This window comes from Saccopteryx bilineata, chromosome 10, assembly GCF_036850765.1.
Source record: "Saccopteryx bilineata isolate mSacBil1 chromosome 10, mSacBil1_pri_phased_curated, whole genome shotgun sequence".
Lineage (NCBI taxonomy): Eukaryota > Metazoa > Chordata > Mammalia > Chiroptera > Emballonuridae > Saccopteryx > Saccopteryx bilineata.
The window spans coordinates 51354215-51377956 of record NC_089499.1 but is presented as its reverse complement, the minus strand read 5'-3'; the positions used below and the strand labels follow the sequence as shown (position 1 = coordinate 51377956).

Genomic DNA, 23742 nt, shown 5'->3' with positions numbered 1-23742 from the left:
GTGGGCCTGGCTGAGCAATATGGCTATAAAAACCTGGTTGATAGGATAGATACTCTCTTGGGGAAAAGATTACAGCTCAGATAAGTTCGTGTCTGTTTGCTATTACTAGAAAAGTGCAAATAAATCTACAAATTATTTAATGTATAAAGTGGTGATAACTACAGAAACCAAGCATTTCTTACTTAATCAAAAGCAGACAATTTTTTTCCAAGTTAAGGCATTGCAAAAGACTGCTGCTTTTTCTGTCAGCATATGCTTTATTTGAAATCATGGGTGACCTTTTTATTTGTGTCAGGAGTTACAGGAATTTTAATTATATTCCTAGACCATACCCCTTTGTGCTCTTCTACTCAAAATTCAATGGTGTAGAGATGTGTGTGGATGCACGTACTTTTGGTAATGATGCTCGGTTCATCAGAAGATCGTGTACACCAAATGCAGAGGTAAGATTTCTGTAACAACTTCTCTTTGAATGGAATCACCAAAGAACAAGTCTACTGAAGAAGTAATCTGAAAATTTCACCCAGATTAAGGTTGGTAGGAAATGGTTATGATCTTTAATTGTAAGAGAGAAACCAAAAAAAGCAAAAGTAGCCTGACCTGTGGTGGCACAATAGATAAAGCATCAACTTGGAATGCTGAGGTTGCTGGTTCAAAACCCTGGGCTTGCCTGGTCAAGGCACATACGAGAAGCAACTACTATGAGTTGATGCTTCCAGGTCTTACCCCCCCTTCTCTCTCTTTCTCTCTAAAATCAATACATCTTTAAAAAGTTTTTTTTTTTTTTAATTCTCTTCTGTTAAAAAAAAATAGAAAAAGTAATGATTCTTTTTTCTGATGGGATGAGGGCAAAGAGTAGATTTTCTTTAGAGTGGAAGTGGGAAATGCATTTGCTAAAGAGAAAACTAGACTGGCTGAGAAGACAAGGAGGTTATATTAAAGAAATTGCCATATAATAGGAGATGTCATTGGGCCCAAACTAAGCTGTGTGGTTGTAGTTTTTTAGATTTTGTTTAATAGTGTTACAAAAGAGATTCTAGACATTTTTAGAATTGATTACTCTATGCAGCCATATCAAGTAGAACAAGGAAATCCACAGAGCTGAACTTATAGGCTAGGGAATTTTAATTCACTGAAAACAGCTTTAATATGTAGAACCATTATCTTACCCTGATTTCTAACATCTCAAGGTTTATTTTTTGAAGTATCATAAATTTTCAAACAATTACTATATAATAGTTTTAAATGAAATGATGCAATTAAATAAGAAGACTACTGTAACTCTAAGTGGTGAGAAATTATTTGGATAAAAAATTTCATTTTTCTTTTGGAGAGCTCCTGGTCTTTATGATAAATCATCAACCATAAGCCTTATTCACACAGGTGCGACACATGATTGCAGATGGAATGATTCACCTGTGTATCTATGCTGTGTCTGCTATCACCAAGGATGCTGAGGTCACCATTGCATTTGATTATGAATACAGTAACTGGTAAGACCTCTAAAACCTTTCCTAACATGAATGGCCTTGTCTGACATATTAAGCCAGGGGTCTCAAACTCGCGGCCCATGGGCCGCATGCGGCCCGCCGAACAATTTTGTGTGGCCTGCAGACTAATCCACGAAGTTCAAAATATTTTGGATAAAATTAAGTAAGCCCGTGGATTAGTCTGCAGGCCGCACAAAATTGTTCGGCGGGCCGCGAGTTTGAGACCCCTGTATTAAGCTATGAAGTTTGTTTTTGTTCCTTGCCATTTCCAGCTTTTTAATCTTTTCATAAGCATTGCATTTTTTTGCCTAAAAATTGTGGTGGGAAGGACAAACTTGGGGTATTTTTGTTTGTTTTACTGTTTTTAGAGATAGAGGTACATAGTATGATACTCCTCAGTTGTCTCCTAATTAGAGGTATTTTGTTTTACACCCTTATAGTAAAATAGCAAAAAAAAAAGGAAGGGGTACATTTGACACTCCTAAAAATTGCAATAGCATCTGTTGTTCTGCACACAGCACTTGTGCGAGGGGTCATTAAAGATTCACCCCATTCACTCAAATCATGTAATCTAGTTTTGCATGACAATGCAGAAAAACAGAGATGGCAAATCACAAGTGATGGATTTTGTAAAATGACGTTTTTTTTCTTCCTTGGTCCTCTTAGGCAAAAAAGGTTATGTGGTAAATTGATGTTCTGCGTATGTTTAAGAAGAAAGGGTATTACATTAAGTAGGGAATTAGTAGGTAAAAGTTAGGGCATGGCAAAGGTAGACAGAAGATAAATCAAGCTACTTCAGACTGTCACTGATTCAGTAACCACTAAGTAGCATAAAGACAGTTGAGAGAATTGAATTTAGTGGGGGCTTGCTTTCTTTTCCACTGACAGTGTGTCAGTGAGAAGAGTAGGGATTATATAGAAAAACAATATTAAAAGTAATCATAGGGGCCTGACCTGTGGTGGCGCAGTGGGATAAAGCGTCGACCTGGAACACTGAGGTCGCCGGTTTGAAACCTTGGGCTTGCCTGGTCAAGGCACATATGGGAATTAATGCTTCCTGCTCCTCCCCCTTCTCTCTCTCTCTCACTCCTCTCTCTAAAAAACCAATAAATAAAATATTAAAAAAAAAAAGAAGATTGCATACTTTAAAAAAAAAGTAATCATAGGACTCTCTAATGTCTCTGTTTAACTTGTTCAAAGATAATTTCAGAAGAAATTACTGTACTAATATTTCAAGAGACTGAATGAGTAATACAAGTGATTTTCAAGGGTACTGAGACAGGCACTTTTGTTTCTTTGGAGCAGTAATTATAAAGTGGACTGTGCGTGTCACAAGGGGAACCGGAATTGCCCTATACAGAAAAGGAATCCCAATGCTGCAGAACTGCCACTCCCCCCTCCTCCAAGTCTGCCCATCATTGGAGCTGAGACAAGACGGAGAAAAGCACGGCGGAAAGAGCTGGAGATGGAGCAGCAGAATGAGGCTATAGAAGAGGATACCAACCCACAACCAGAACAAGTTCCTGAGAAAGTGACTATATCCAGTGACCATGAGGTAATGTTCATTGACTAGACGCTGTTGCTATGGTATTGATCATCTCCAAATGAAGAGGATCCCAGGTTGCTGCATGTTTTTTTATGTAGGAAATGTATAGTAACACTCAATGCCCTTTATATCAAGGTGGGTGTGTGTTCATTCTTTTTTTTCTCTCTCTTTTTTTCTTTTCACAATGTCAAGAATATCCTTTCAGCTACTTTCTGGGTTTTAGTTCAGAGTATAGGGTTTATCATCTGTGTTTACCATGTGGCCCCACGTAACACTACCAAACACTAGAAATTGTTTCTAGAAAGTTTTAAGCTACCAGAAAAAAAGATCAGATTGATTTTTCCTAGAGTTTAAGAGCATAGCTGAGTGTTACCTCTATCTTAAAGGAAATAGACAATCCTGAAGAAAAGGCAGAAGATGAGAAAGAAGAGGTTACAGATGACCAGGAGAACACAGCTCATAACAGGAGGGTAGGTACTTTTTAACATCCTTTTGTTCCTGCTAACTTCTACCCAGCATATCAAGCCTTTCTCTTCTGTGTTTATAACATGTTATTTCTTTGACAACATATGTACTATATCATCATTTGGAGGTTTTAATTTGAGCTTTTTCTATAAAGTCAATTTTATTATAATTTTTTTAATTTGATTTTTTTACACAGACACACACGTAGTAGTTGTCTAGTGCCTATTATCTGATGATGGTCTTTGGAAGCTTCTTACTAACAACCTCATTTCCAAGAAAAATTTCTAGTCTAAACAAAATGCATCTATTGGGCTACTTGCTCTGACATAGCAAATTTGTGTGTTTTTGTGAGTTTTAACATTTTTATTGAGAGGCAGGGAGACCGAGAGACAGACATCACATGTGACCCAACCAGGATCCATCCACTAAGCCCCCTTGAGGGCAATGCTCTGCTTATCTGGGGCTGCTGTTCCATTTCTCAGCAACCAAGCTATTTCAGTGCTTGAGTTGAGGCCATGGAGCCATCCTCAGTGACTGGAGCCAACTTGCTTGAACTATTTGAGCCATGGCTGCATGAGGAGAGAGGTGTGGAGAAGTAGATGGTTGTTTCTCCTGTGTTCCCTGACAAGGAATCAAACGCCGGACATCCACACACCAGGCTGACACTCTACCACTGAGCCAATCAGCCAGGGTAGTTTTAACATTTAAAAATCACTATCAATCATATGAATTCAAAGTCTACTTTTTTTTTTTTTTTTTTTTTTTTTTTTTTTTGCTGGAACTATCTATCCATGGTTGTTTCTGTCTCTGAAAAGCAGTTCAAGAAAATCTACTTGGTTATTTCTGAAATACAGAGAAATATTGGTTTTGATGGCTATTTTTCTTTCATATTAAAGTTTCAGAGACAGGAAGGGAGAAATGTGAGAAACATCAAATCATAGTTGTGGCACTTTACTTTTTCATTAATTGCTTCTCATATGTGCCTTGACTAGGGGGTTCAAGCCAAGCCAGTGGACCTCTCTTGCTCAAGCCAGTGACCTCAGGGCTTCGAACCTGGGACCTCAGCGTCTCAGATCAACGTTCTATCCACTGTATCATCACAAGTCAGGCAAGCTGCCTTCTTTGAAAAATTCAGGTTTGCCTGACCTGTGCTGGTACAGTGGATAGAGCATCAACCTGGGATGCTCAGGTTTCCAGTTTGAAACTTTGGGCTTGACCAGTAAAGGCACAAATGAGAAGCAACTACAAGTTTATGCTTTCTACTCCTTCCCCCATGCCTGCCCCTTCTCCCTCCCTCTCTCACTCTGTCCCTCCTTCTCTCCTTCTCCTTCCCCTTTCTAAAATGAATAATTAAAATAAAAAAAATTTTTTTGAAAAGCTAGCCCTTCCTTTTGGTTGAGGCTTCCTTCCCTGCTAATAATATTTCTTTCTAGACCCGGGAAGATAGGAAGGTTGAAGCCATCATGCATGCTTTCGAAAACTTAGAGAAAAGAAAGAAGCGGCGGGATCAGCCCTTGGAACAAAGCAACTCTGACATAGAGGTTACTACTGCCGCCTCAGAGACACCTGTAGGGGAAGAAACAAAAACTGAAGCCCCTGAATCTGAAGTTAGCAACTCTGCTTCAAACGTGGTCATCCCAAGCACCCCACAGAGCATTGGGGTGAACACCCGGAGGTCTTCCCAAGCTGGGGTAAGAGAAGAAAAGACTCCAGACCTTCGACATCCTTGCTTTTGCTAATGTCAATTACCTATTTCTTGGAATGGTTAAAATCAGCATTTTCAGCTTTACCTCATATTGCAATAAATAAGGCCATTTTCATCAGCTGTGAGATTCAGGGAGACAGAATTGGAATGACTAAACACTTTAGACTAGAATGGAACTTCACACTGTTTCTGCCAGATAAACTGTTGGTGGTGAGTGCATAAAAATCCTTTGGTTTCTTTTCTGGCCCCTCTGTATGGCACAGTTATGCTGCTGCCCTTTCATAGAATTCTCAGGATAAAATCATGTTTCCCTTCCCTAACTTAGCTATGAATTAAAAGCCTTAAGCTAAAACCTTAGTGTCTGGGAAAGAAACAAAGGAAGAATTAATTGTCTTTGCTATAAGAACCTTAAAATTAGGTGACTACCTTAAACTGACTTTGACCTATTTTATAAATATTTAATGAGCGGGAGGGAAAAACTAACCAAGACATCTACCTATAGCCTGTTTAGCTAATTTAAATATGTAAATTTTATACATTTTTACAGAATGCTTACAGTGAATAGGAGGCTAGATAGAATGTTTGCTCCTAAGAAACTTCTGATAAGCATTTTACTCTGCTATTATAGGATGTTGCTGCAGAAAAACCAGTCCCCAAACCACCCCCAGCAAAGCCTTCTAGGCCCCGACCGAAGAGTCGAATTTCTCGGTACCGGACCAGTTCAGCCCAAAGACTAAAGCGTCAGAAGCAGGCCATTGCACAGCAAGCAGAGTTGTCACAAGCTGCCTTGGAAGAGGGAGGAAATAACACCTTAGTAACTCCTACTGAAGCTGGAAGTATTGAGAGTTCAGGAGAAAACAGGCAATTAACAGGGTCTGACCCAACTGTAATATCAATTGCTGGATCCCATGTCAACCGTGCAGCATCTAAATACCCCAAAACCAAAAAGGTAAGTCGTGAAACCATCTTCATAAGTCTAGTCTGGCAAAGGCCGTGTCTCAGTAAAGTGAACGACCAGTATTTTCCCTGGGTGGGGGATTATTGAATTGAAAATTTCAGGTAAAAACTTGGGCATAGAGGAGCTGAAGCCATGCAGTTCTTTTGTTCCCATAATTTTTAGGCTGAGCTACATGCTGACATCTGGAGTTATTCCTTCCTTAGTGGTCACAGAGAGGGTGAAGGAAGATATCCTTGACATTTTGAATATAGCAGCTGCTATATCTACCTGTGTCCTAGTTTTCTAGATGAGGTTTGTCTTCGTCATCTAGCACTGCTGCCTCTGTCTTTTACATCTGCAGTATCAACTAATGAATTCTTTTTACCTTAGTATCTAGTTACAGAATGGTTGAATGACAAAGCAGAGAAGCAAGAATGCCCTGTTGAGTGCCCTTTACGTATCACCACGGACCCAACTGTACTGGCAACGACCCTGAACATGTTACCTGGTCTTATTCATTCCCCGTTAATTTGCACCACCCCCAAACACTACATTCGCTTTGGCTCACCCTTTATCCCTGAGAGGCGGCGAAGGCCCCTTCTGCCTGATGGTACATTCAGCTCCTGTAAAAAGGTATGTCTATGTTGATTTTTAACCTAGATAGCCTGTAATCATAACATATCTAATACATTCTCCAGATAGCCACTCTCTGCCCATGTGAGTGAGTTAGTTGTTTACCCATGACTACTGATGCATCAAGAGTCAGTGGGACTAAGGTGGGATGTATACTGCTTTTTTGGTGCTCAGTTTGTGAGTAGTCATTGTTGTCTTTTCAGAGAGCCCTGAGGTTACTGAGTTCAGAGCGCACAGCATTGGATGCCTGAGTGGGGAGGGATGTTTTGTATGTGCTCTTGTGGTATTGGTTAACATGTCCATTGGTGATTTTGAGTGAGATTGGGCCCCAGGTACTTTAGAGCGCTGTTGCATAAGTAAAAAATAATAGAATTGTGTTTAAAATTAGTTCAGTGACTATTACCATTTGAATGTGAGTTGAGGAAAAGTCCTGTTATAATTGGCATAATTCCTGTTCATTGATCAAATGACTAGTTGGTTTGTTTATTCCCTAGTGAATATGGAACCTACTATAAAATTCATTCTCTCTTTCTCCCTTTCTTTTCCTCTCTCTCCTCTCTCTAGTTACATACTGGTTTTGGATCTAGTGGCAGTAGTGTTTGATGGTAGTTTGTTTTTGGAATGCTCTTTCTTAATTCCCAGAAGCACTGAATATTTTTCAAAGGTATCTCAGGATTAGATCACTCCCTCAGGCTATGATGTCGTTTTTGTGTTCCTAGAAGTATAGGACCCCCCTTTCATTTGGTCTTCCTTTGAGGTAGTCTGTTCCCTGGAACACCCTTTTCTCTTATCCTCAGATCTGGATTCAGGCTGCCTTCCTCAGTGTCTGCCATTGCCCTCCTCCACTGGCATCACGTACATGAGGATGCTGCATGTAGATTATTTGATGTCATGAAGTCTCCAGATCCAGGCAGGTCTTCCCTGACTCCTCCAAACTTAAAGATTTTCTCTTTCCCCAAAGAGCAGAAATTATTTCTTGGGGGGAGGGGGGCATGAAAGATGAGCCAGAGTGGTGTGGGATATGGAGGGAGGAGGGCAACAGGGATCTGTGCACAAAGGAAGGGCCCTACCACTGAAGGAGCAGCATATGCTGAAGAAAATCTTGTCCTAATCACACATATTACCTACTAAGTATTTGTTGAGTTACTCACTGGTTTATTTGGGGGAAATTCCCAAGTAGAACTCCTAAAGAGAAATTTGACCCTGAGATCTTTGCAAAAAGGGTTTGTAGATAATAAAAAACATGCCACTAGACTTTTTTACTTTTTATTATTTATATTTATTTATTTATTTATTTATTTATTTATTTATTTATTTATTTTTAATTCAGTGAGAGGAGGGGAGGCAGAGACAGGCTCCTGCATGTGCCCCGACCAGGATCCACCTGGCAAGCCCACTAGGGGTGATGCTTTGTCCATCTGGGGCCATTGCTCCATTGCTCCAACTGAGCTTTTCTTAGCTCCTCAATCGAAGGCCATGAAGCCATCCTCAGCTCCAGGGGCCAGCTTGCTCCAGTTGAGCCGTGGCTGTAGGAGAGATAGTGACAGAGAGAGAGAAGCAAGAGAGGAAGAGGTAGAGAAGCAGAAGGGCGCTTCTCCTGTGTGCCCTGACCAGGAATTAAACCCAGGACATCCACATGCCAGGCCAACACTCTACCAATGAGCCAACTGGCCAGGACTTAACCACTAGACTTCTAAGGATGTTAACTGTTGAAGTATCTCATCAAGCCAGATTATAGAAAGTCCTATTTTGATCCTTTATGAAGGGTAGACAATTATTTAGTATATATAAATAGTTAAGTCTAAATTGTAAATTGTATGGACTTAGCCTCTTAAAATAATACCTTGATTATTCTGATGCTGGGTTACAATCTTTCTATTCCTATCTTGCTTTTTCAACTAGCAGAGTCCTATGAAAATCAAAAACCTGTAGAAATTACTTCAGATTTCACAGAAAATTCATTTCTTACAGCTATTTTTACCTGGGTATGGTTTAAATCTTGTGTCTGTGGCTCATCTTTGTATCTCTACTGGCAGTGGATAGAAATCCCATTTAATACATGTTCATGTTATATATAGTCTTCAAATTGTCTTGTTTTATACAGGCTTTGCTCAGGCACTTTTGTGTATATGTGTCATACCAGTCTTCAGGAGTTCAGGCTATGTACACTGAATTATCATGGCAAAATTATCTTATCTAATTTGGGTAAGGTTTAAGTTTAGATCTAAATTGTGCAAGTTTAAATCACAGATTTAAGATTCTCTGTTAACATATCAAGGTTATATTACAAAACCAGAATATATAGCTTTATGGGGTAAAAGTTAATGAAATTGAATCTTTTATCCAGCTGTTGAACTCAACTTTATCCTGGGTAGGGATGGAGAAGAATTATTTGTAGATTGCTTAGAAACTATTCGTGTAGTGCAGGATTTAATATTTCTATGTTTAAACAAAATTATAATAAATTTTTGAAGGTCCCTCAGAGTAGAATGTGAAACAGATGAGGAAAACCATCCTCCAAAGGATTAGTTAGAACAGTGTATATTCTTAATAGTCCTACTGTTTCATATCTTATTAAAGGAGGTAGAGGCTTTGTAATTTAAAAACAGCATATTGGCACCCAGATTTTTAGAGTATTTGATAGGACATTTTATGATCTCCCTGGAGTTTCCAAAGTAAATTGAATCATAGTTCTTAAAAAGTGTGTTATGGTATGTATTTTTTTGTTGTTGGATCTTGCCTCACTTCCTTTTTTAGAATGGAAGCATTTATAAGTGGCTAATAAGTCTTTCAGTAGTGACCTTCCATGTTCTCTCTAAACTTATCTTGTAGGCATAATGTGTGTGTGGCATTTGATCTCCCACATTTCTTAGAAAACCATCCTGACTGAAAATGAAACACTGTGCTTTGCATTGGGATTTCACTGTATACACTGGAGGGTTAGTGATCTCTGTATCTCTATACATAGTATTGAAATTCAGCTGAACAAGTCCTCACTGAACATGTATGCTCAATGCTCTGCCACAAGCTTTCTTCACATACATTATCTCACTTATCCTACATGATAACCCTGTGAAGTTAGGATTATTGGCCTCAATTTACAGATCAGAAGCTTTGGCTTGGGAAGGGTTCAGTTACTTGCTCAGAGTTAGGCAGCTAGTCAAAGGCATGGCCAAGTTTTATCACAGGTCTTTGAACTCTAAAACCCAAATTGCTTTCCTGTCTCATCCCTGACCTTCCTAAAAAGCTCTTTTAATACAGTTTCAGAGAAGAGAGAAATACTCTTTTGACTTTAATAACTGTAGTTAGGTCTTGAGGATGTGGGTATGTAATGTTAATTTATTATCTGAAGGGGTGATTCAAACTTGTTAGGTACAAATGTTCATGTTCCTTTTTCATGGACCCTGCAATATTGTGTAGATATACAATAGAGCCAGAAGGAATAGGTTAGATCTGTGTTTTTCAGCCACCAACCAGAAATTTGTGCTAGTGTTCCATTGGTTTAGGTTATGTTTGCTGTGTTTGATCTTATATCTAACCATAGCACCTATCCTGGGTTTTATTTTCCCTTTTTTATAGTCATCAGATCCAGAATGTAAATGGGGGGGGGGGGGCTGCATCTACTTTTCTCTTGAAGGAAAGCACAGTAACCCCAAGTGAGGTCAGTCATCTTCTCTGAAAGTAAAAACTTGTATTAAAGGTATCCATGAAAAAAGATTTTACACTCATTTCCTCCTGGCCCTAATTTCTTCACCTGTACATGGAGTGCTTTGGACAGGGTGACCTCTGAGGTCTTTTTTTAAGTCAGAAGGAGCTATAGTTCTGGCAGTTTATCTTTCTTCAATATTCTGTGCATGTCAGAGTTTATTCCTGGTCTTGTTTTGGCTTTTCAGAGACCTGGCATGTCCTACAATGTTGATATGCTTCAATTGATTGTTGAGATCTCTTTTTTACATACTCACTCTTTCCGCCTCATGTTTACAACTTATCTGCTTTCATTTGGCAGTCCACAGTGCCATTTATATGATGTACAGTTTTTCTTGGTGAAATATTCTTCACATTTATTTCCTAAGTGTCTAAGCGGGTAAATCTATTAGAATTGCTTTCTTTAGTGAAGAGAATATTTACTTACCTGTAATACTTGTTCTCTAAAGGTATAAAATTATAATCACCTGTGCTCTTCCTATTTGGGGATGGGTCTGACTCAAAAATTGATGTTTATCAAAACTCGATCTGTCTTATGTCAGGGCAGGAGAGCCACAGAGAGGTGAGCAACCTACAACTGTGTATCTTAAGAGAACACAATTACAGGTAAGAAATTTTCTCTCTTCCACAGGATGCATAATCTTTGTAGGCTTACTTCCTGACCTAAATTTATTTTTATTTCTCATCATTTAAATTCCAATAGCCACTACAAAAAAATGTGACTTTTCCTCCTTTTCTGATTTCTGCATAAGATCATTTATTCTGGTGATTTGCATTATTCATGCATAATTTAACCAAACTACTTAATAGGAAGAGAAAAAGTTCAGCATATTCCATCTGAGGGTGGACCTTTTAGAAGTATTTTGGTACCTGTAGTGGAGAGCTATTTGTTCTCATTCAAGTTTTCCTATCAGTCTTTTCTGTTACCTCCTAAGATTTCCCCAGCACAGGGTACACAATGCAAGGTCTTTTATCATCATTCTCAGCACTTATTTTATGTGCTGGTTCTATCCTATATGATCAGTTTCTCTTAAATAAATGCTAAGTTTTCTTTCTATCTCCATTTCCCCCATTCTAAGTAGTACAAAAAGTTGAGTAATCATTTTTATTTTTAATGGGATCTCATTATGTGTCATATTGGTTTTTCTCAATTTTGCCCAGTAGAAGGAGTTGATGGGTAATATTCTAATGTGCTGCAACACAAGACAAAAAATACTTGACTGTGCAACCGAATGAATGTGTTGGATTACATTTCTCACCAGTGGATATGTAATGACTTGGTTAATGCATTTAAAATGGATATACTAAATTGTTTTAAATGATTATTGATAATTCCTTGATTCTTTTTTTATTATAGCGCTGGATAAAGCAAGCCTTGGAAGAAGGGATGACTCAAACATCCGTACTACAAGAGACTAGAACTCAGCACCTATACCAAAGTAATGAGAATAGTAACTCTTCTAGTATCTGCAAAGACAGTGCAGGTATGTATCTCAAACATTTCTTAATATATGAGCAATGATTATTTCACATCCACATAAAAATATCAGTATGACTACTGAAAGTCTGGTGCAAAAGAAAAAATAGCACTGTTCTCTAGTTACTTTACGTAGATCTCTACAGAGGAAGAAAGAGATCGCCAGTCAGGAATCAGTTTTCCCAGGACAACAAAGAAGGAACTAGACAGTGTACAGATAACAGCAGAAATGACTTATTAAAAGGTTAGATACCTTTAAAGTAGTAAATTTAGGAAATACATATTCATATTCGTAAAAGGGGAAATAAGCAAGAAAGATATGGGGCACTATTTAGGAATGAATCACAATTATAATTTTTATTTATTCATTTTAGAGAAGAGAGAGAGAGAGAGAGAGAGAGAAGGGGGGAGGAGCAGGAAGCATCAACTCCCATATGTGCCTTAACCAGGCAAGCCTAGGGTTTTGAACCGGCGACCTCAGCATTCCAGGTCGTCGCTTGATCCACTGTGCCACCACAGGTCAAGCGAATCACAATTATAGATAACTGAGTTGGATATGTCTTGGTTGAAGGGTCAGAATGAATGAAGTAAAGTAGAAGTTATTATGAACTGTTTTCAGAAGGGCTTGTACTGTTAGCCTAAAATTTTTTAGCATATATAACCTTGAGCCCTGGCTGGTTGGCTCAGTGGTAGAGTGTCGACCCACCATGAGGATGTCCCACATTCAATCCTAGTCAGGGCACACAGGATAAGCACCCATCTGCTTCTCTATCCCTCCCCTTCTCACTTCTCTCCCTCTCTCTTTCTCTCTCTCTCTCTCTCTCTCTCTCTCCCCCCCCCCCCTTCCATCCCCCTCCCCATCTTACCCCCTTACCCCGCCCCCCATTTTCTTCCCCCTCCCCGCCTGCAGCCATGGCTCAATTAGAGTGAGTTAGCCCCCATGCTGAGGACAGGCCTCAGGCCCTAAAAAATAAAAAAAAGGAGAAAAGGCTCCAGTTGCAACAGAGCAATGGCCCCAGGCGGGCAGAGTATCATCCTCTAGTGGGCTTGCCAGGTGCATGCAGAAGTCTGTCTTGGCCTCCACTCCTCTCACTAAATAAAAAAAAATTTGTTTTAAAACAAAAAAAAACCCCTTGAATCCAATTTAAAGTCATCATAAGTTTTTAAGCCACAGGCCATGAAAAGTCATCCAGTTGAATGGTTTTCACAGTGACTTGCAGGGTGTGTGATTTAATTACAGTTGAAAGCACTGGTGCATGAACCTGTGGTACCAACTTACTTTGGGACAGTCTTTTTACCGAAGTTTCTCCTGCCAATGTGAGCTTAATTTATAAGTTCACTGTGATTTCCATGTAGATATTATGCAATCAAAACAAAATAACCAAGATAAATTAGATGCTAAACATGGTAGTATTTCAGATTTTCAAAAAATACTTCATTGTTTCTATTCATTGACTTGATTAGTAAAAATGAACTTCAATTAAATAAGTAGATTTGTCTGCTAATAACTGCTTTATGTTAAATTTTTATGTTATAATGTATTTGAGGGAAAGACTGCTAAAAATATATTTTTTCAAAGTATTGACTTAGTTTATCCTTCTATCTCTAGATTGTATTATACCTTATAAATTGTTACGTGTATAACCCCGAATAATAAAATTCTAGTGTGGAATGGAAGATAAATGATACTGTGCATTTAAAATATTTTACTCTCCATCATGTATTAAGAATATTTACTAAAACTGGATTAATATAAAGAAATGCTGATTTCCATCAATATTATCAATAATTGGCAGCTTTTACAGTGTAATGACAGTATAACTTACTGAAATTTTCTATCTAGTATACATTTGAAATCTTTTATTTAGTGCACATTTCTTTTTGTGTATGATGTGTGTGTCAAGTGTGTAATGTATTTGAGGGTTGGGAAAGGGAGGTTGTGTGCAGTTCATGTCTTGACTGGCAAAGACATAGAGAAAGTGCCTTAGTTGCTACATGCCTTATTTCAACTGAAATTAGACTGTTACTCACCAACCTTTATTGAACTTCTCCTGCCTCTAGCAGTGAGGAACATGCAAAGGACACACCTTATGTTAATAAGGAATAACATATACAGAGGAAAATATTTAATTAAAATCAAGCAGCCTGGTCTGTGGTGGCACAGTGGATAAAGTGTCTACCTGGAACGCTGAGGTCACCAGTTCGAAACCCTGGACTTGCCTGGTCAAGGCACATATGGGAGTTGATGCTTCCTGCTCCTCCCCCCTCCTCTCTCTCTCACTCTTCTAAAATGAATAAATAAATTAAAAAGTTAATAAAATCAAGCAGTAGCCAAATATGTGAATTTATATTGCTACAAGTTAATGTAAATTTCAAGGAATAACTTTTATTCATTGGTTAAGTTGGTCCATTCCATCCCTCTAAAACAAAACCAAAAAAAGACCAAGGAGATGTTAATCAAGAAAGGGAAACAGTGTGGTATAGTAGAAAGACTCCAACAGACCTAAATTTGAAGATCAGCTGTACCCTTTACTAACTATGTGATATTGGGCAAGTTGCTAAACATCTTGGAGCGTCATCTATAAAATGGGAATTGTAATATCTGCTTTATAGAACTAATAGGAAATTAAATAATATGTATATAAGTGCTTAGTGCAGTATCAGACCCATAGTTACTATCATCATTCTACAAGGAATACACTTTCTTATGGAACATTTAAAGACATTAGTCAGATAGTGTAGTACATTAAAGATTCTAACCTGACCTGTAGTGGCTAGATGAGGTATTGACCTGACTTACTCACATTTCTGGTTTCGAGGCCCTGGGCTTGCCCAGTCAAAGCATATGGGGAGGTGGCTACGAGCTGATTCTTTCCCCTCCTCCCTCCACCACCTTTCTCTCTCTCTCTCTCTCTCCCACCCCTTTCTAAAATCAATTACTAAAGTCTTTTTAAAGAATGTTTAAAGATTCTATATTCCTAAAAGCTAAAGTTTTATATAAATGAAAGTGTTGTTATTCAGCTAGGGGCAAGTGTAATGTTAATTATTTGTAAACGATAGAAGTATATACCTAGGAGAGCCTAAATAATCTACTGAAAAACTCGAAGAGTTTAATAGAACTGCTGGATAGAAGGTACATATGTACCCTGACCAGGTGGTGACACAGTGAATAGAGCATTGACCTGGGATGCTGAGGAACCAGGTTTGAAATCCAGAGGTTGCCAGCTTAAGTGTGGTATAGACGTGACCCCATTGTCTCTGGCTTGAGGCCACAGGTTGCTGGCTTGGGCAAGGGGCCACTAGCTCAGCTAGAGCCTGCCAGCCAAAGCACGTATGAGAAAGCCATCAAGGAAAACTAAAATGCCAAAACTACAAGGTGATGCTTCTCACCTCTCTCCCTTTCTGTCTGTCCCTCTTTCTCTATCACTAAAAACAAACCCAGAAAAAGGTACATATGTAAAAATGTTATCTCTATACTAGGAAAATTAATAAAGAAATAATGTTAGTGGGACATACTGAGGATTTTTATTTTTAAGATTTTATTTATTGATTTTAGAGAGAGGAGAGAGAAAGGGAGAAGGGAGGAGTGGGAAGCATCAACTCACAGTAGTTGCTACCGAGAATTTTTTTTTTCTGAGAAATAAAGTCTTGAAGCCATGAAGAGAAATTTTATATTTCTTAATGGAAAGAATAAATACAGTGTGTCCATAAAGTCATGGTGCACTTTTGACCGGTCACAGGAAAGCAACAAAAGGCGTTAGAAATGTGAAATCTGCACCAAATAAAAGGAAAACTCTCCCAGTTTTATACCTATTCAGTGCAGTTGGATGTGTGCTCACACACAGATTTTTTAGGGCTCCTTAGGTAGCTATCCCGTATGTCCCCAAACTACAGCCCGCGGGCCTCATGTGGCTCCCTGAGGCCATTTATCCGGCCCCCGCCACACTTACGGAAGGGGCACCTCTTTCATTGGTGGTCAGTGAGAGGAGCACATTGACCATCTCATTAGTCAAAAGCAGGCCCATAGTTCCCATTGAAATACTGGTCAGTTTGTTGATTTAAATTTACTTGTTCTTTATTTTAAATACTGTATTTGTTGCCATTTTGTTTTTTTACTTTAAAATAAGATGTGCAGTTTGCATAGGAATTTGTTCATAGTTTTTTTTATAGTCCGGCCCTCCAACGGTCTGAGGGACAGTGAATTGGCCCTGTGTAAAAAGTTTGGAGACCCCTGCCGTATAGCCTCTACAGACTCATCACTGACTGATGACCTACCAGAACGGGGTTTCTCCACCAAACTGCCGGTTTCCTTCAACTGCTTATCCCACCGAGTAATGTTATTCCTATGTGGTGATGCTTTGTTATAAACACACCAATATTCACGTTGCACTTTGGTCACGGATTCGAATTTAGTGAGCCACAGAACACACTGAACTTTCCTCTGTACCATCCACATCTCGACTGGCTTGGCTGTGGGCTGCTCCGCTGTATACATGGTGTTACGTCATCATCTGTGCATGTGCACATGTTGCCATATCATCCTACAGACACTGGGAGGGTTTTCCTTTTATTTGGTGCAGATTTCACATTTCTATCATCTTTTGTTGCTTTCCTGTGACTAGTCAACAGTGCACCATGACCTTACAGACACAGTGTATCTATAACATGTCTTTCTCTGACTTCAGACAGTTCTCATCAAACTAACTTGTTTTTGGAATTTGATTAAATGATACTGAGACTTACCTTAAAAAATAAACATGAAATCAACCATGAAAAAAATGAAAAAAGAATAATGATGATACAAACTTTGCCTAGAAGTATAAAACTAGCTCTCTTTTTTTTTTAAGGGAGAGAAGGAGGCAGGTAGGAAGCATTAACTTGAAGTAGTTGCTTCTCCTATGTTCCTTGACTGTGCAAAAAATACATAAATTCTTCCTTATGTGTTAAAAATAACATTTAGATAATATACAGAGAAAAATATATCCAACTCACAGTAGTAACAAAAAATAGAGAACAGTAAAGAATAATTCTAATTAAAAATGTGGTGAATTTATGCCTGACCTGCAGTGGCACAGTGGGTATGGCATCAACCTGGAACACTAAGGTTGCCAGTTCAAAGCCCTTTTCTTGCCCTGTCAAGGCATATCAGGAAGCAACTACTACAAGTTGATGCTTGCAGCTTCTCCCTTCTCTTTCTCTCCTCTCCTTTCTCTAAAAATCAATAAGTCAGGCCTTGGCCGGTTGGCTCAGAAGTAGAGCGTTAGCCCAGCATGTGGAAGCCCTGGGTTCAATTTCCAGTCAGGGCACACAAAGGCGCCCATCCGCTTCTCCACGCTCCCCCCTCTCCTTCCTCTGTATCTCTCTCTTCCCCTCCCAGAGCCAAGGCTCCGTTGGAGCATAGTTGGCCAGGGCACTGAGGACAACTCCATGGCCTCCACCTCGGGTACTAGAATGGCTCCTGCTGCAATGGAGCAACGCCCCCTGGTGGGCATACCCAGTGGATCCTGGTTGGGCACATGCAGGAATCTGACTGCCTCTCCACTCCTAACTTTGGAAAAATACAAAAGGAAGAAAATCAGTAAATAAAATCTTTTTAAAAATGTGATGAATCATGAAGAAGGCATGTAAATAAAGGCATGAGTGACTGAAAGATCATACTATGGTGCTGAGAATTCTTGCCAAGTTACTCTTGAATTTAATACAACCCCAATCAAAATTTAACTTGTTATTTATTTATTTATTTACTTGTTTGTTTTTTGGTAGATCAGCATGGTTAATGGATGATTTTATTTCCGTTTCCTTTTTTATTTTATTTTTTTAAGTGAGAGGAGGGGACAGACAGAAAGGGAAAGAGAAGAAGCATCAACCTGTTGTTGCAGCAGTTTATTTATTGATTATTTTCTTATACGTGCCTTGACCAAGCGTCTCTTGCTGAGGCAGTGACCCCTTGCTCTAGCCAGCGACCTTGTAGTTTTGAACCTGAGTCCTCAGCATCCCAGGTTGGCACTCTATCCATTGCACCACTGCTTGGTCAGGCTTTTTTTTTTTTTTTTTTTTTTTTGATTATGGAGAGAGAGAGAGAGAGAACAACATCAATTTGTTGTTCCATTCACAAATTGTATTCATTGGTTGACTCCTATATGTGCCCTGACCAAGGATCAAACCTGTAACCTTGGCATAATGGCACGGTGTTATAACCGAGTTCCCCGTCCAGGGCTAATCACATAAAATTTGAGAACTATGCATGACAAAAGAAAAATGAAAAACTGGAAAAAATTTTCATAAACATAGTGAGTGCTATTAACAGAAAAATATGCAAGTGACTACTGGCCCATAAACTTCATAATGGCAGACATCGGGTCTGTTTTGTTAAATGTGATACCATAATAAGTACCCAATAAATATATTTTAAATGAATGGCCTTTAAGTTGATTTAGGTTGGGTTTATCTGTGCTTGTCATCTTTTCTGCAATGAAGTTCATCACTTATATAATTGCCATTAGTAGTTAGTGTTGGACCTAGCAATTTAGCAACCTTTTAAAAGATTCACTGTTCAGCCTGACCTGTGGTGGCGCAGTGGATAAAGCATCAACCTGGAACGCTGAGGTCGCTGGTTCAAAACCCTGGGCTTACCTGGTCAAGGCACATATGGGAGTTGATGCTTCCTGCTCCTCCCTTCTCTCTCTCTCTCTGTCTCTCTCTCTCCTCTAAAATGAGTAAATAAATAAAGTCTTTAAAAGATTCACTGTTCAAGCCTGACCTGTGGTGGCACAGTGGATCAAGCATCAACCTGCAATGCTGAGGTCACCAGTCAGAACCCTGGGCTTGCCTGGTCAAGGCATATATGGGAGTTGATGCTTCCTGTTCTTCCTCTCTCTCTCTCTCTCTCAAATGAATAAATAAATAAAAATTAGTATAAAAGATTCACTGTTCAAGACTCTTGAAATAAAAAGTATTCTAAATATGTCATGAATCATATTTGGTGTATTGTTTTGTTTTCTTAACTGATTTTTGGAGAGATGAAGGGAGGGAGAGAGAAAGAAACATCACATCAATTTGTTGTTCCACTTATTTATGCATTTATTGATTGATGTGCCCTGACCCAGGATTGGACCTCCAACCTTTGCATATCATGACAGTGGTCTAACTAACTAAGCCACCCAACTAGAGGTTTTGTTTGTTTGTTTTAAACATGCTGAGGTATTTTTCAAAAGGAGAAAAGAAAAATAAGAAATTAAACTCAGTATCCGGAACAAAAGGAAAATAAAAATATACTTCCAGACTAGGAAAATAAATTCTCAGATATCAGAAAGAAAAATATGCAACTTCAGTATGTTTTGCACCTATTCTTCACTCTGTGTTTAAAACCTACTCTAGCCCTGGCCAGTGGTTAGGTTGGTTGTCTTGTTGTCCCTAAGCACAGTGGTTACAGATTCGATACTCAGTCAGGGCACATACAGGAACATATTGATGTTCCTGTCTCCCCCTACCCCCTTCCTCCCTCTCTAACATCAAAAATAAAAATCTTTTTAAAATCTCTTAGTTCAGCCTGACCAAGTGGTGGCACAGTGGGTAGAGCTCCAGCCTTGGATACAGAGGACCCAGGTTCAAAACCCAATGGTAATTGGCTTGAAGCCTAAGGTCACTGGTACAGCTGGAGGCTCCCGCTCTCCCCCACCCCTTCAGTCAAGTCACATGAGAAAGCAATCAATGAACAACTAAGGTGCCGCAACAAAGAACTGATGCTTCACATCTCTCTCCCTTCCTATTTGTTCCTCTGTCTGTGACTGTCTCACTTGCTTAAAAACAAAAAAGAAGTCTTAGTTCAATGCTTCATAACTCTTTTGTTAACTACTCTATTAATTGAAATAATTTCTTACTTCTAATCTCATCCTAACTATTGCTATCAGACTGAAAATCCTGAAGGATAAGTCGTATGTCTTACTGTCCCAAAACTTTCTTTGAAGGCCTGGGATAAATGTTACTCCATCCAAGCCTTGGGGATATAATTTAACCTAGTGACTACAAATGTGAAGGGAACTACCATATTCCCCCATGTATAAGATGCACCCTTTTCCAAAAAAATTGGGGTCTGAAAATCAGGTGCATCTTATACAGTGGTTGTAGATTTTTTTACTTGCCTTTCCCGCTTTTTCGTGCTTGTGTTTGCTCTCATTGTTGAAGACAGTGATTCATCATCAGACACGGATGAGGACAGGTAATAGATGGGAGTTGTTTTTTTTTTTTTCTTTTTTCATTTTTCTGAAGCTGGAAACAGGGAGAGACAGTCAGACAGACTCCCGCATGCGCCCGACCGGGATCCACCCGGCACGCCCACCAGGGGCAACGCTCTGCCCGCCAGGGGGCAATGCTCTGCCCATCCTGGGCGTCACCATGTTGTGACCAGAGCCACTCTAGCACCTGAGGCAGAAGCCACAGAGCCATCCCCAGCGCCCGGGCCATCTTTGCTCCAATGGAGCCTTGGCTGCGGGAGGGGAAGAGAGAGACAGAGAGGAAAGCGCGGCGGAGGGGTGGAGAAGCAAATGGGCGCTTCTCCTGTGTGCCCTGGCCGGGAATCGAACCCGGGTCCTCCGCACGCTAGGCCGACGCTCTACCGCTGAGCCAACCGGCCAGGGCTGGATGGGAGTTTTGACAGTAATGAAGAGTTGTATGAATTTTATGATGTTACTTGAGTTCAGTAACTTTATGTAATACTTCCCCCCTCCTCCCAATTTTAGGTCCCAAAATTAAGGTGTGCGTCTTATACATGGGAGTGTTTCATACATGGGGAAATACGGTAGATTACCTAGTCTTTATCTCTCTACACATTAAATTCCTCATCTTTAAAATGGGGTGATAACAAGAGTGCTGGATTAATAGAATTTTTCAAATGAAATCTGATTCACATAAATAAAACATGTAGTATAGTGCCTGGTAGATAATGAGCACTCAAAATCATAAATATTTTTTACTAACAGCAGAGATTGCCTCTGTTGAGGTGTATTTTTTTTGTTTTGTTTTGTTTTTTGCAAGACAGGGACAGACAGGAAGGGAGAGAGATGAGAAGCATGAACTCATCGTTGTGGCACCTTAGTTGTTCACTGATTGCTTTCTCATATGTGCCTTGACCTTGGAGCTTTAGCCGAGCCAGTGACCCGTTTCTCAAGCTGTCAACCTCTGGGTTTCAAACCTGGGTCCTCAGCATCCTGGGCCAGCTCTCTTATTCACAGCACCACCACCTGGTCAGGCTCTGTTGAGATTCTTAAACTTGGACTAAACATTTTTTCTGATTCTTAACAGTGAAGCTGTTTATATAGACTATATGATGACCATTTCCCCATACATACATACACATATAGCTTAGTTCAGTGGTTTTTATATAGTAGATATTAAGTAAATAAATATATTTTAACTGTTGTAAATGAATAAAAGATTTTTCTTCAGAGAAAAGCGAGATGGGTCACCTACAACAGTAACTTCCTTTTTAAGTGGACCTAAAATATATGGAAAGTAGGATGTTCTAATAAGAAAAAGTGCCAGCCTAGTTTTTTTTAAATGGTTGGGAGTTTTTGTAGAATTCATTTCACACTCTGAAGCACTCTTAATACCAGAGCTTAGATATGGAGCAGTTAATCACGTGTACCTGTTTTCTACTAAAGTAGAATGTTATACAGAAAGCTGCTGAAAAAATGACAAAAATACATGAAAAGATAAAAGAAGTATATAGTTAGCATTCTGGAAGCTTGAACTTGTGACATATTAAGTAGAGGGTGATTTTAACAAAGTGACACAGATTTTGGATTTTTGGAAATTCAGTGTAAAAATTTAATTTCCATTTTCCACTGGATGAGATATTAGCTCCAGGGATCAGTCAGAAGTGTCAGATTCATCTGACAATTCTCTAGGAGATAGATTTGAAAATTACTTTTATGTGTGGCAATTAAAGAGTTTGGCCTTTTGGGTTGATTGCCAGAGATAACAAAGGAATGAGGCAAAAGAGGAGTTAAGAGCCACTGTGGGCTAGAGATTAATGGCTTTACTACAGAGCCTCCTTTTATGCTGTGGTTTCAGCCTCTCACCCGAGCTTTGTATTTCACAGACTTGTTGAGCCCATTAAAGAAATGGAAATCCCGTTATCTGATGGAGCAGAATGTCACCAAGTTACTTCGGCCTCTTTCTCCAGTCACACCACCCCCTCCCAATCCAGGCTCAAAGAGCCCTCAGCTGACCACACCTGGCTCATTGCACCCTGAAGAAGAATGTCGGAATGGATACGCCCTCATGTTCTCACCAATCACGTCTCTTACTACTGCTAGTCGCTGTAATACTCCTCTGCAGTTTGAGGTGATTTGGGTTTGGATTGTTGGAAGTGCTGAATACGAAGTCATCATTTGCCACCTTCTCATTACAAATACAATATCATTTTCAAATACTTCTTTACCATGTTCCTTGTCTGTCTCAGCAAAAGAATAGGAAACTTCAGGGTCAGTGTGAACTATTTATTACCTGGTAGCCTCTCATCTTGGCAGTCCACATACTTCCCGGAGTAGGAATAGTTCTACCACAGATGACATTCATTTGCCTTTTGCATGCAGTCCATCAGTCTCCTTTACGTAGTAAGCATGCTAGATCTCCATCTTTGTCTTTACTCTCTCCTTGGTTAAAATAGGCCTCTTGCTGCCTAATAATCATTAATGACACCAGCCTGAAAGCTCTGATTATATTGTTTGTGTCTTTGTGTCTAGGCCTTTAAATCAGTGAAGTGTCTTTTCCTGTTGTTTTGTATTCCTGTAATGGTCTCAGTGATTAGGGATGGAGAAAGCATATGGTGTATGGTAAATGAGGGTTTCTTTCCTACTCCAGGTTACTTTCCATTTTTGTCATAAAGTGTTAGGAATGAGACAGAAACTAGTAACTATGCATTTGTATAAAGACAAAGTGATTACATTCAGTCTCTGAACCAAGTTAGAAGTACCTATCTCAGCTGTTTGAAAGTATTAATTCTGAATTGCTTTAGTACTCAAGCTTGGGTGACAGCAGATTTGCTGAGTAAATTCTGTGTGTATTAAAAAACTCACCTATTGCATATTGCTTTGGTTTATAATTAAATAGGCACTATTTTTTTCCTTCACAGAAAAATTTGTTCTGACCACTACACACACTCAATTTTGCTCCTAGCTTGCACTTCTCCAGATGTGTTCTTTAATAAAGATGAATGTTTTAACCAGTGCCCTCTCCTCCCTGTTCAGCTTTTATTGAGAGCATGGGGATTAAAAGTATCTGGACTTGTAAATGGCTACCTCAGAAAGAAAGAGCTAGCAACGTTGGCAAGAGGCAGCTCTACCTAAGCTAGATCATACCAACTTTACTTTTGGAGCAAACTTGACTGGGAGGTAAAAAATATTTCTGGTTACATTTGATTTATAGGGAAGTTAGTCTTAATTCCTTGTGACTTTTTTTTTCTTTTTTCTTTTTCTTTTTTTTAAAGCAAGATAGTCAAGCCGCTGATTTCAGGCCTTACTAAGTTTACCTGGTCAAATTGCAGTTGACTTTTCAGTTAGCAACTAAAGTTTGATAGCAAAATTTCATGAGAGGACATTCTCCCTGGAGGAAAGTATATTATAGAGAGAGGGTTTCACACTTTGTTGTTGCAAGTTTTATTATAATTAAATGTGAAATTAGAAGGTGAGTCACCCCCTAAACAGCCAAGTTTAGTACTCAGTGAATTTCCTATTTCTTGTAGCATTTTGGATCACTATAAAACACTATGAAAATGGAAGATGG

General features: G+C 39.2%; 1 protein-coding gene across 13 annotated transcripts in view; it reads left to right on the top strand.

Moving 5' to 3' along the window:
- Positions 1-23742, top strand: part of SETD5 (SET domain containing 5) — a 99948-nt gene that overhangs the window by 62894 nt on the left and 13312 nt on the right. For all 13 annotated transcript variants that reach the window (XM_066245679.1, XM_066245675.1, XM_066245682.1 and 10 more), the window contains 9 exons: positions 326-443; positions 1384-1493; positions 2796-3045; positions 3423-3506; positions 4935-5192; positions 5835-6155; positions 6534-6776; positions 11839-11965; positions 22058-22302. In XM_066245679.1, the coding sequence (XP_066101776.1) occupies positions 326-443; positions 1384-1493; positions 2796-3045; positions 3423-3506; positions 4935-5192; positions 5835-6155; positions 6534-6776; positions 11839-11965; positions 22058-22302 (1756 nt within the window). The remainder of the gene's footprint in view (positions 1-325; positions 444-1383; positions 1494-2795; positions 3046-3422; positions 3507-4934; positions 5193-5834; positions 6156-6533; positions 6777-11838; positions 11966-22057; positions 22303-23742) is intronic.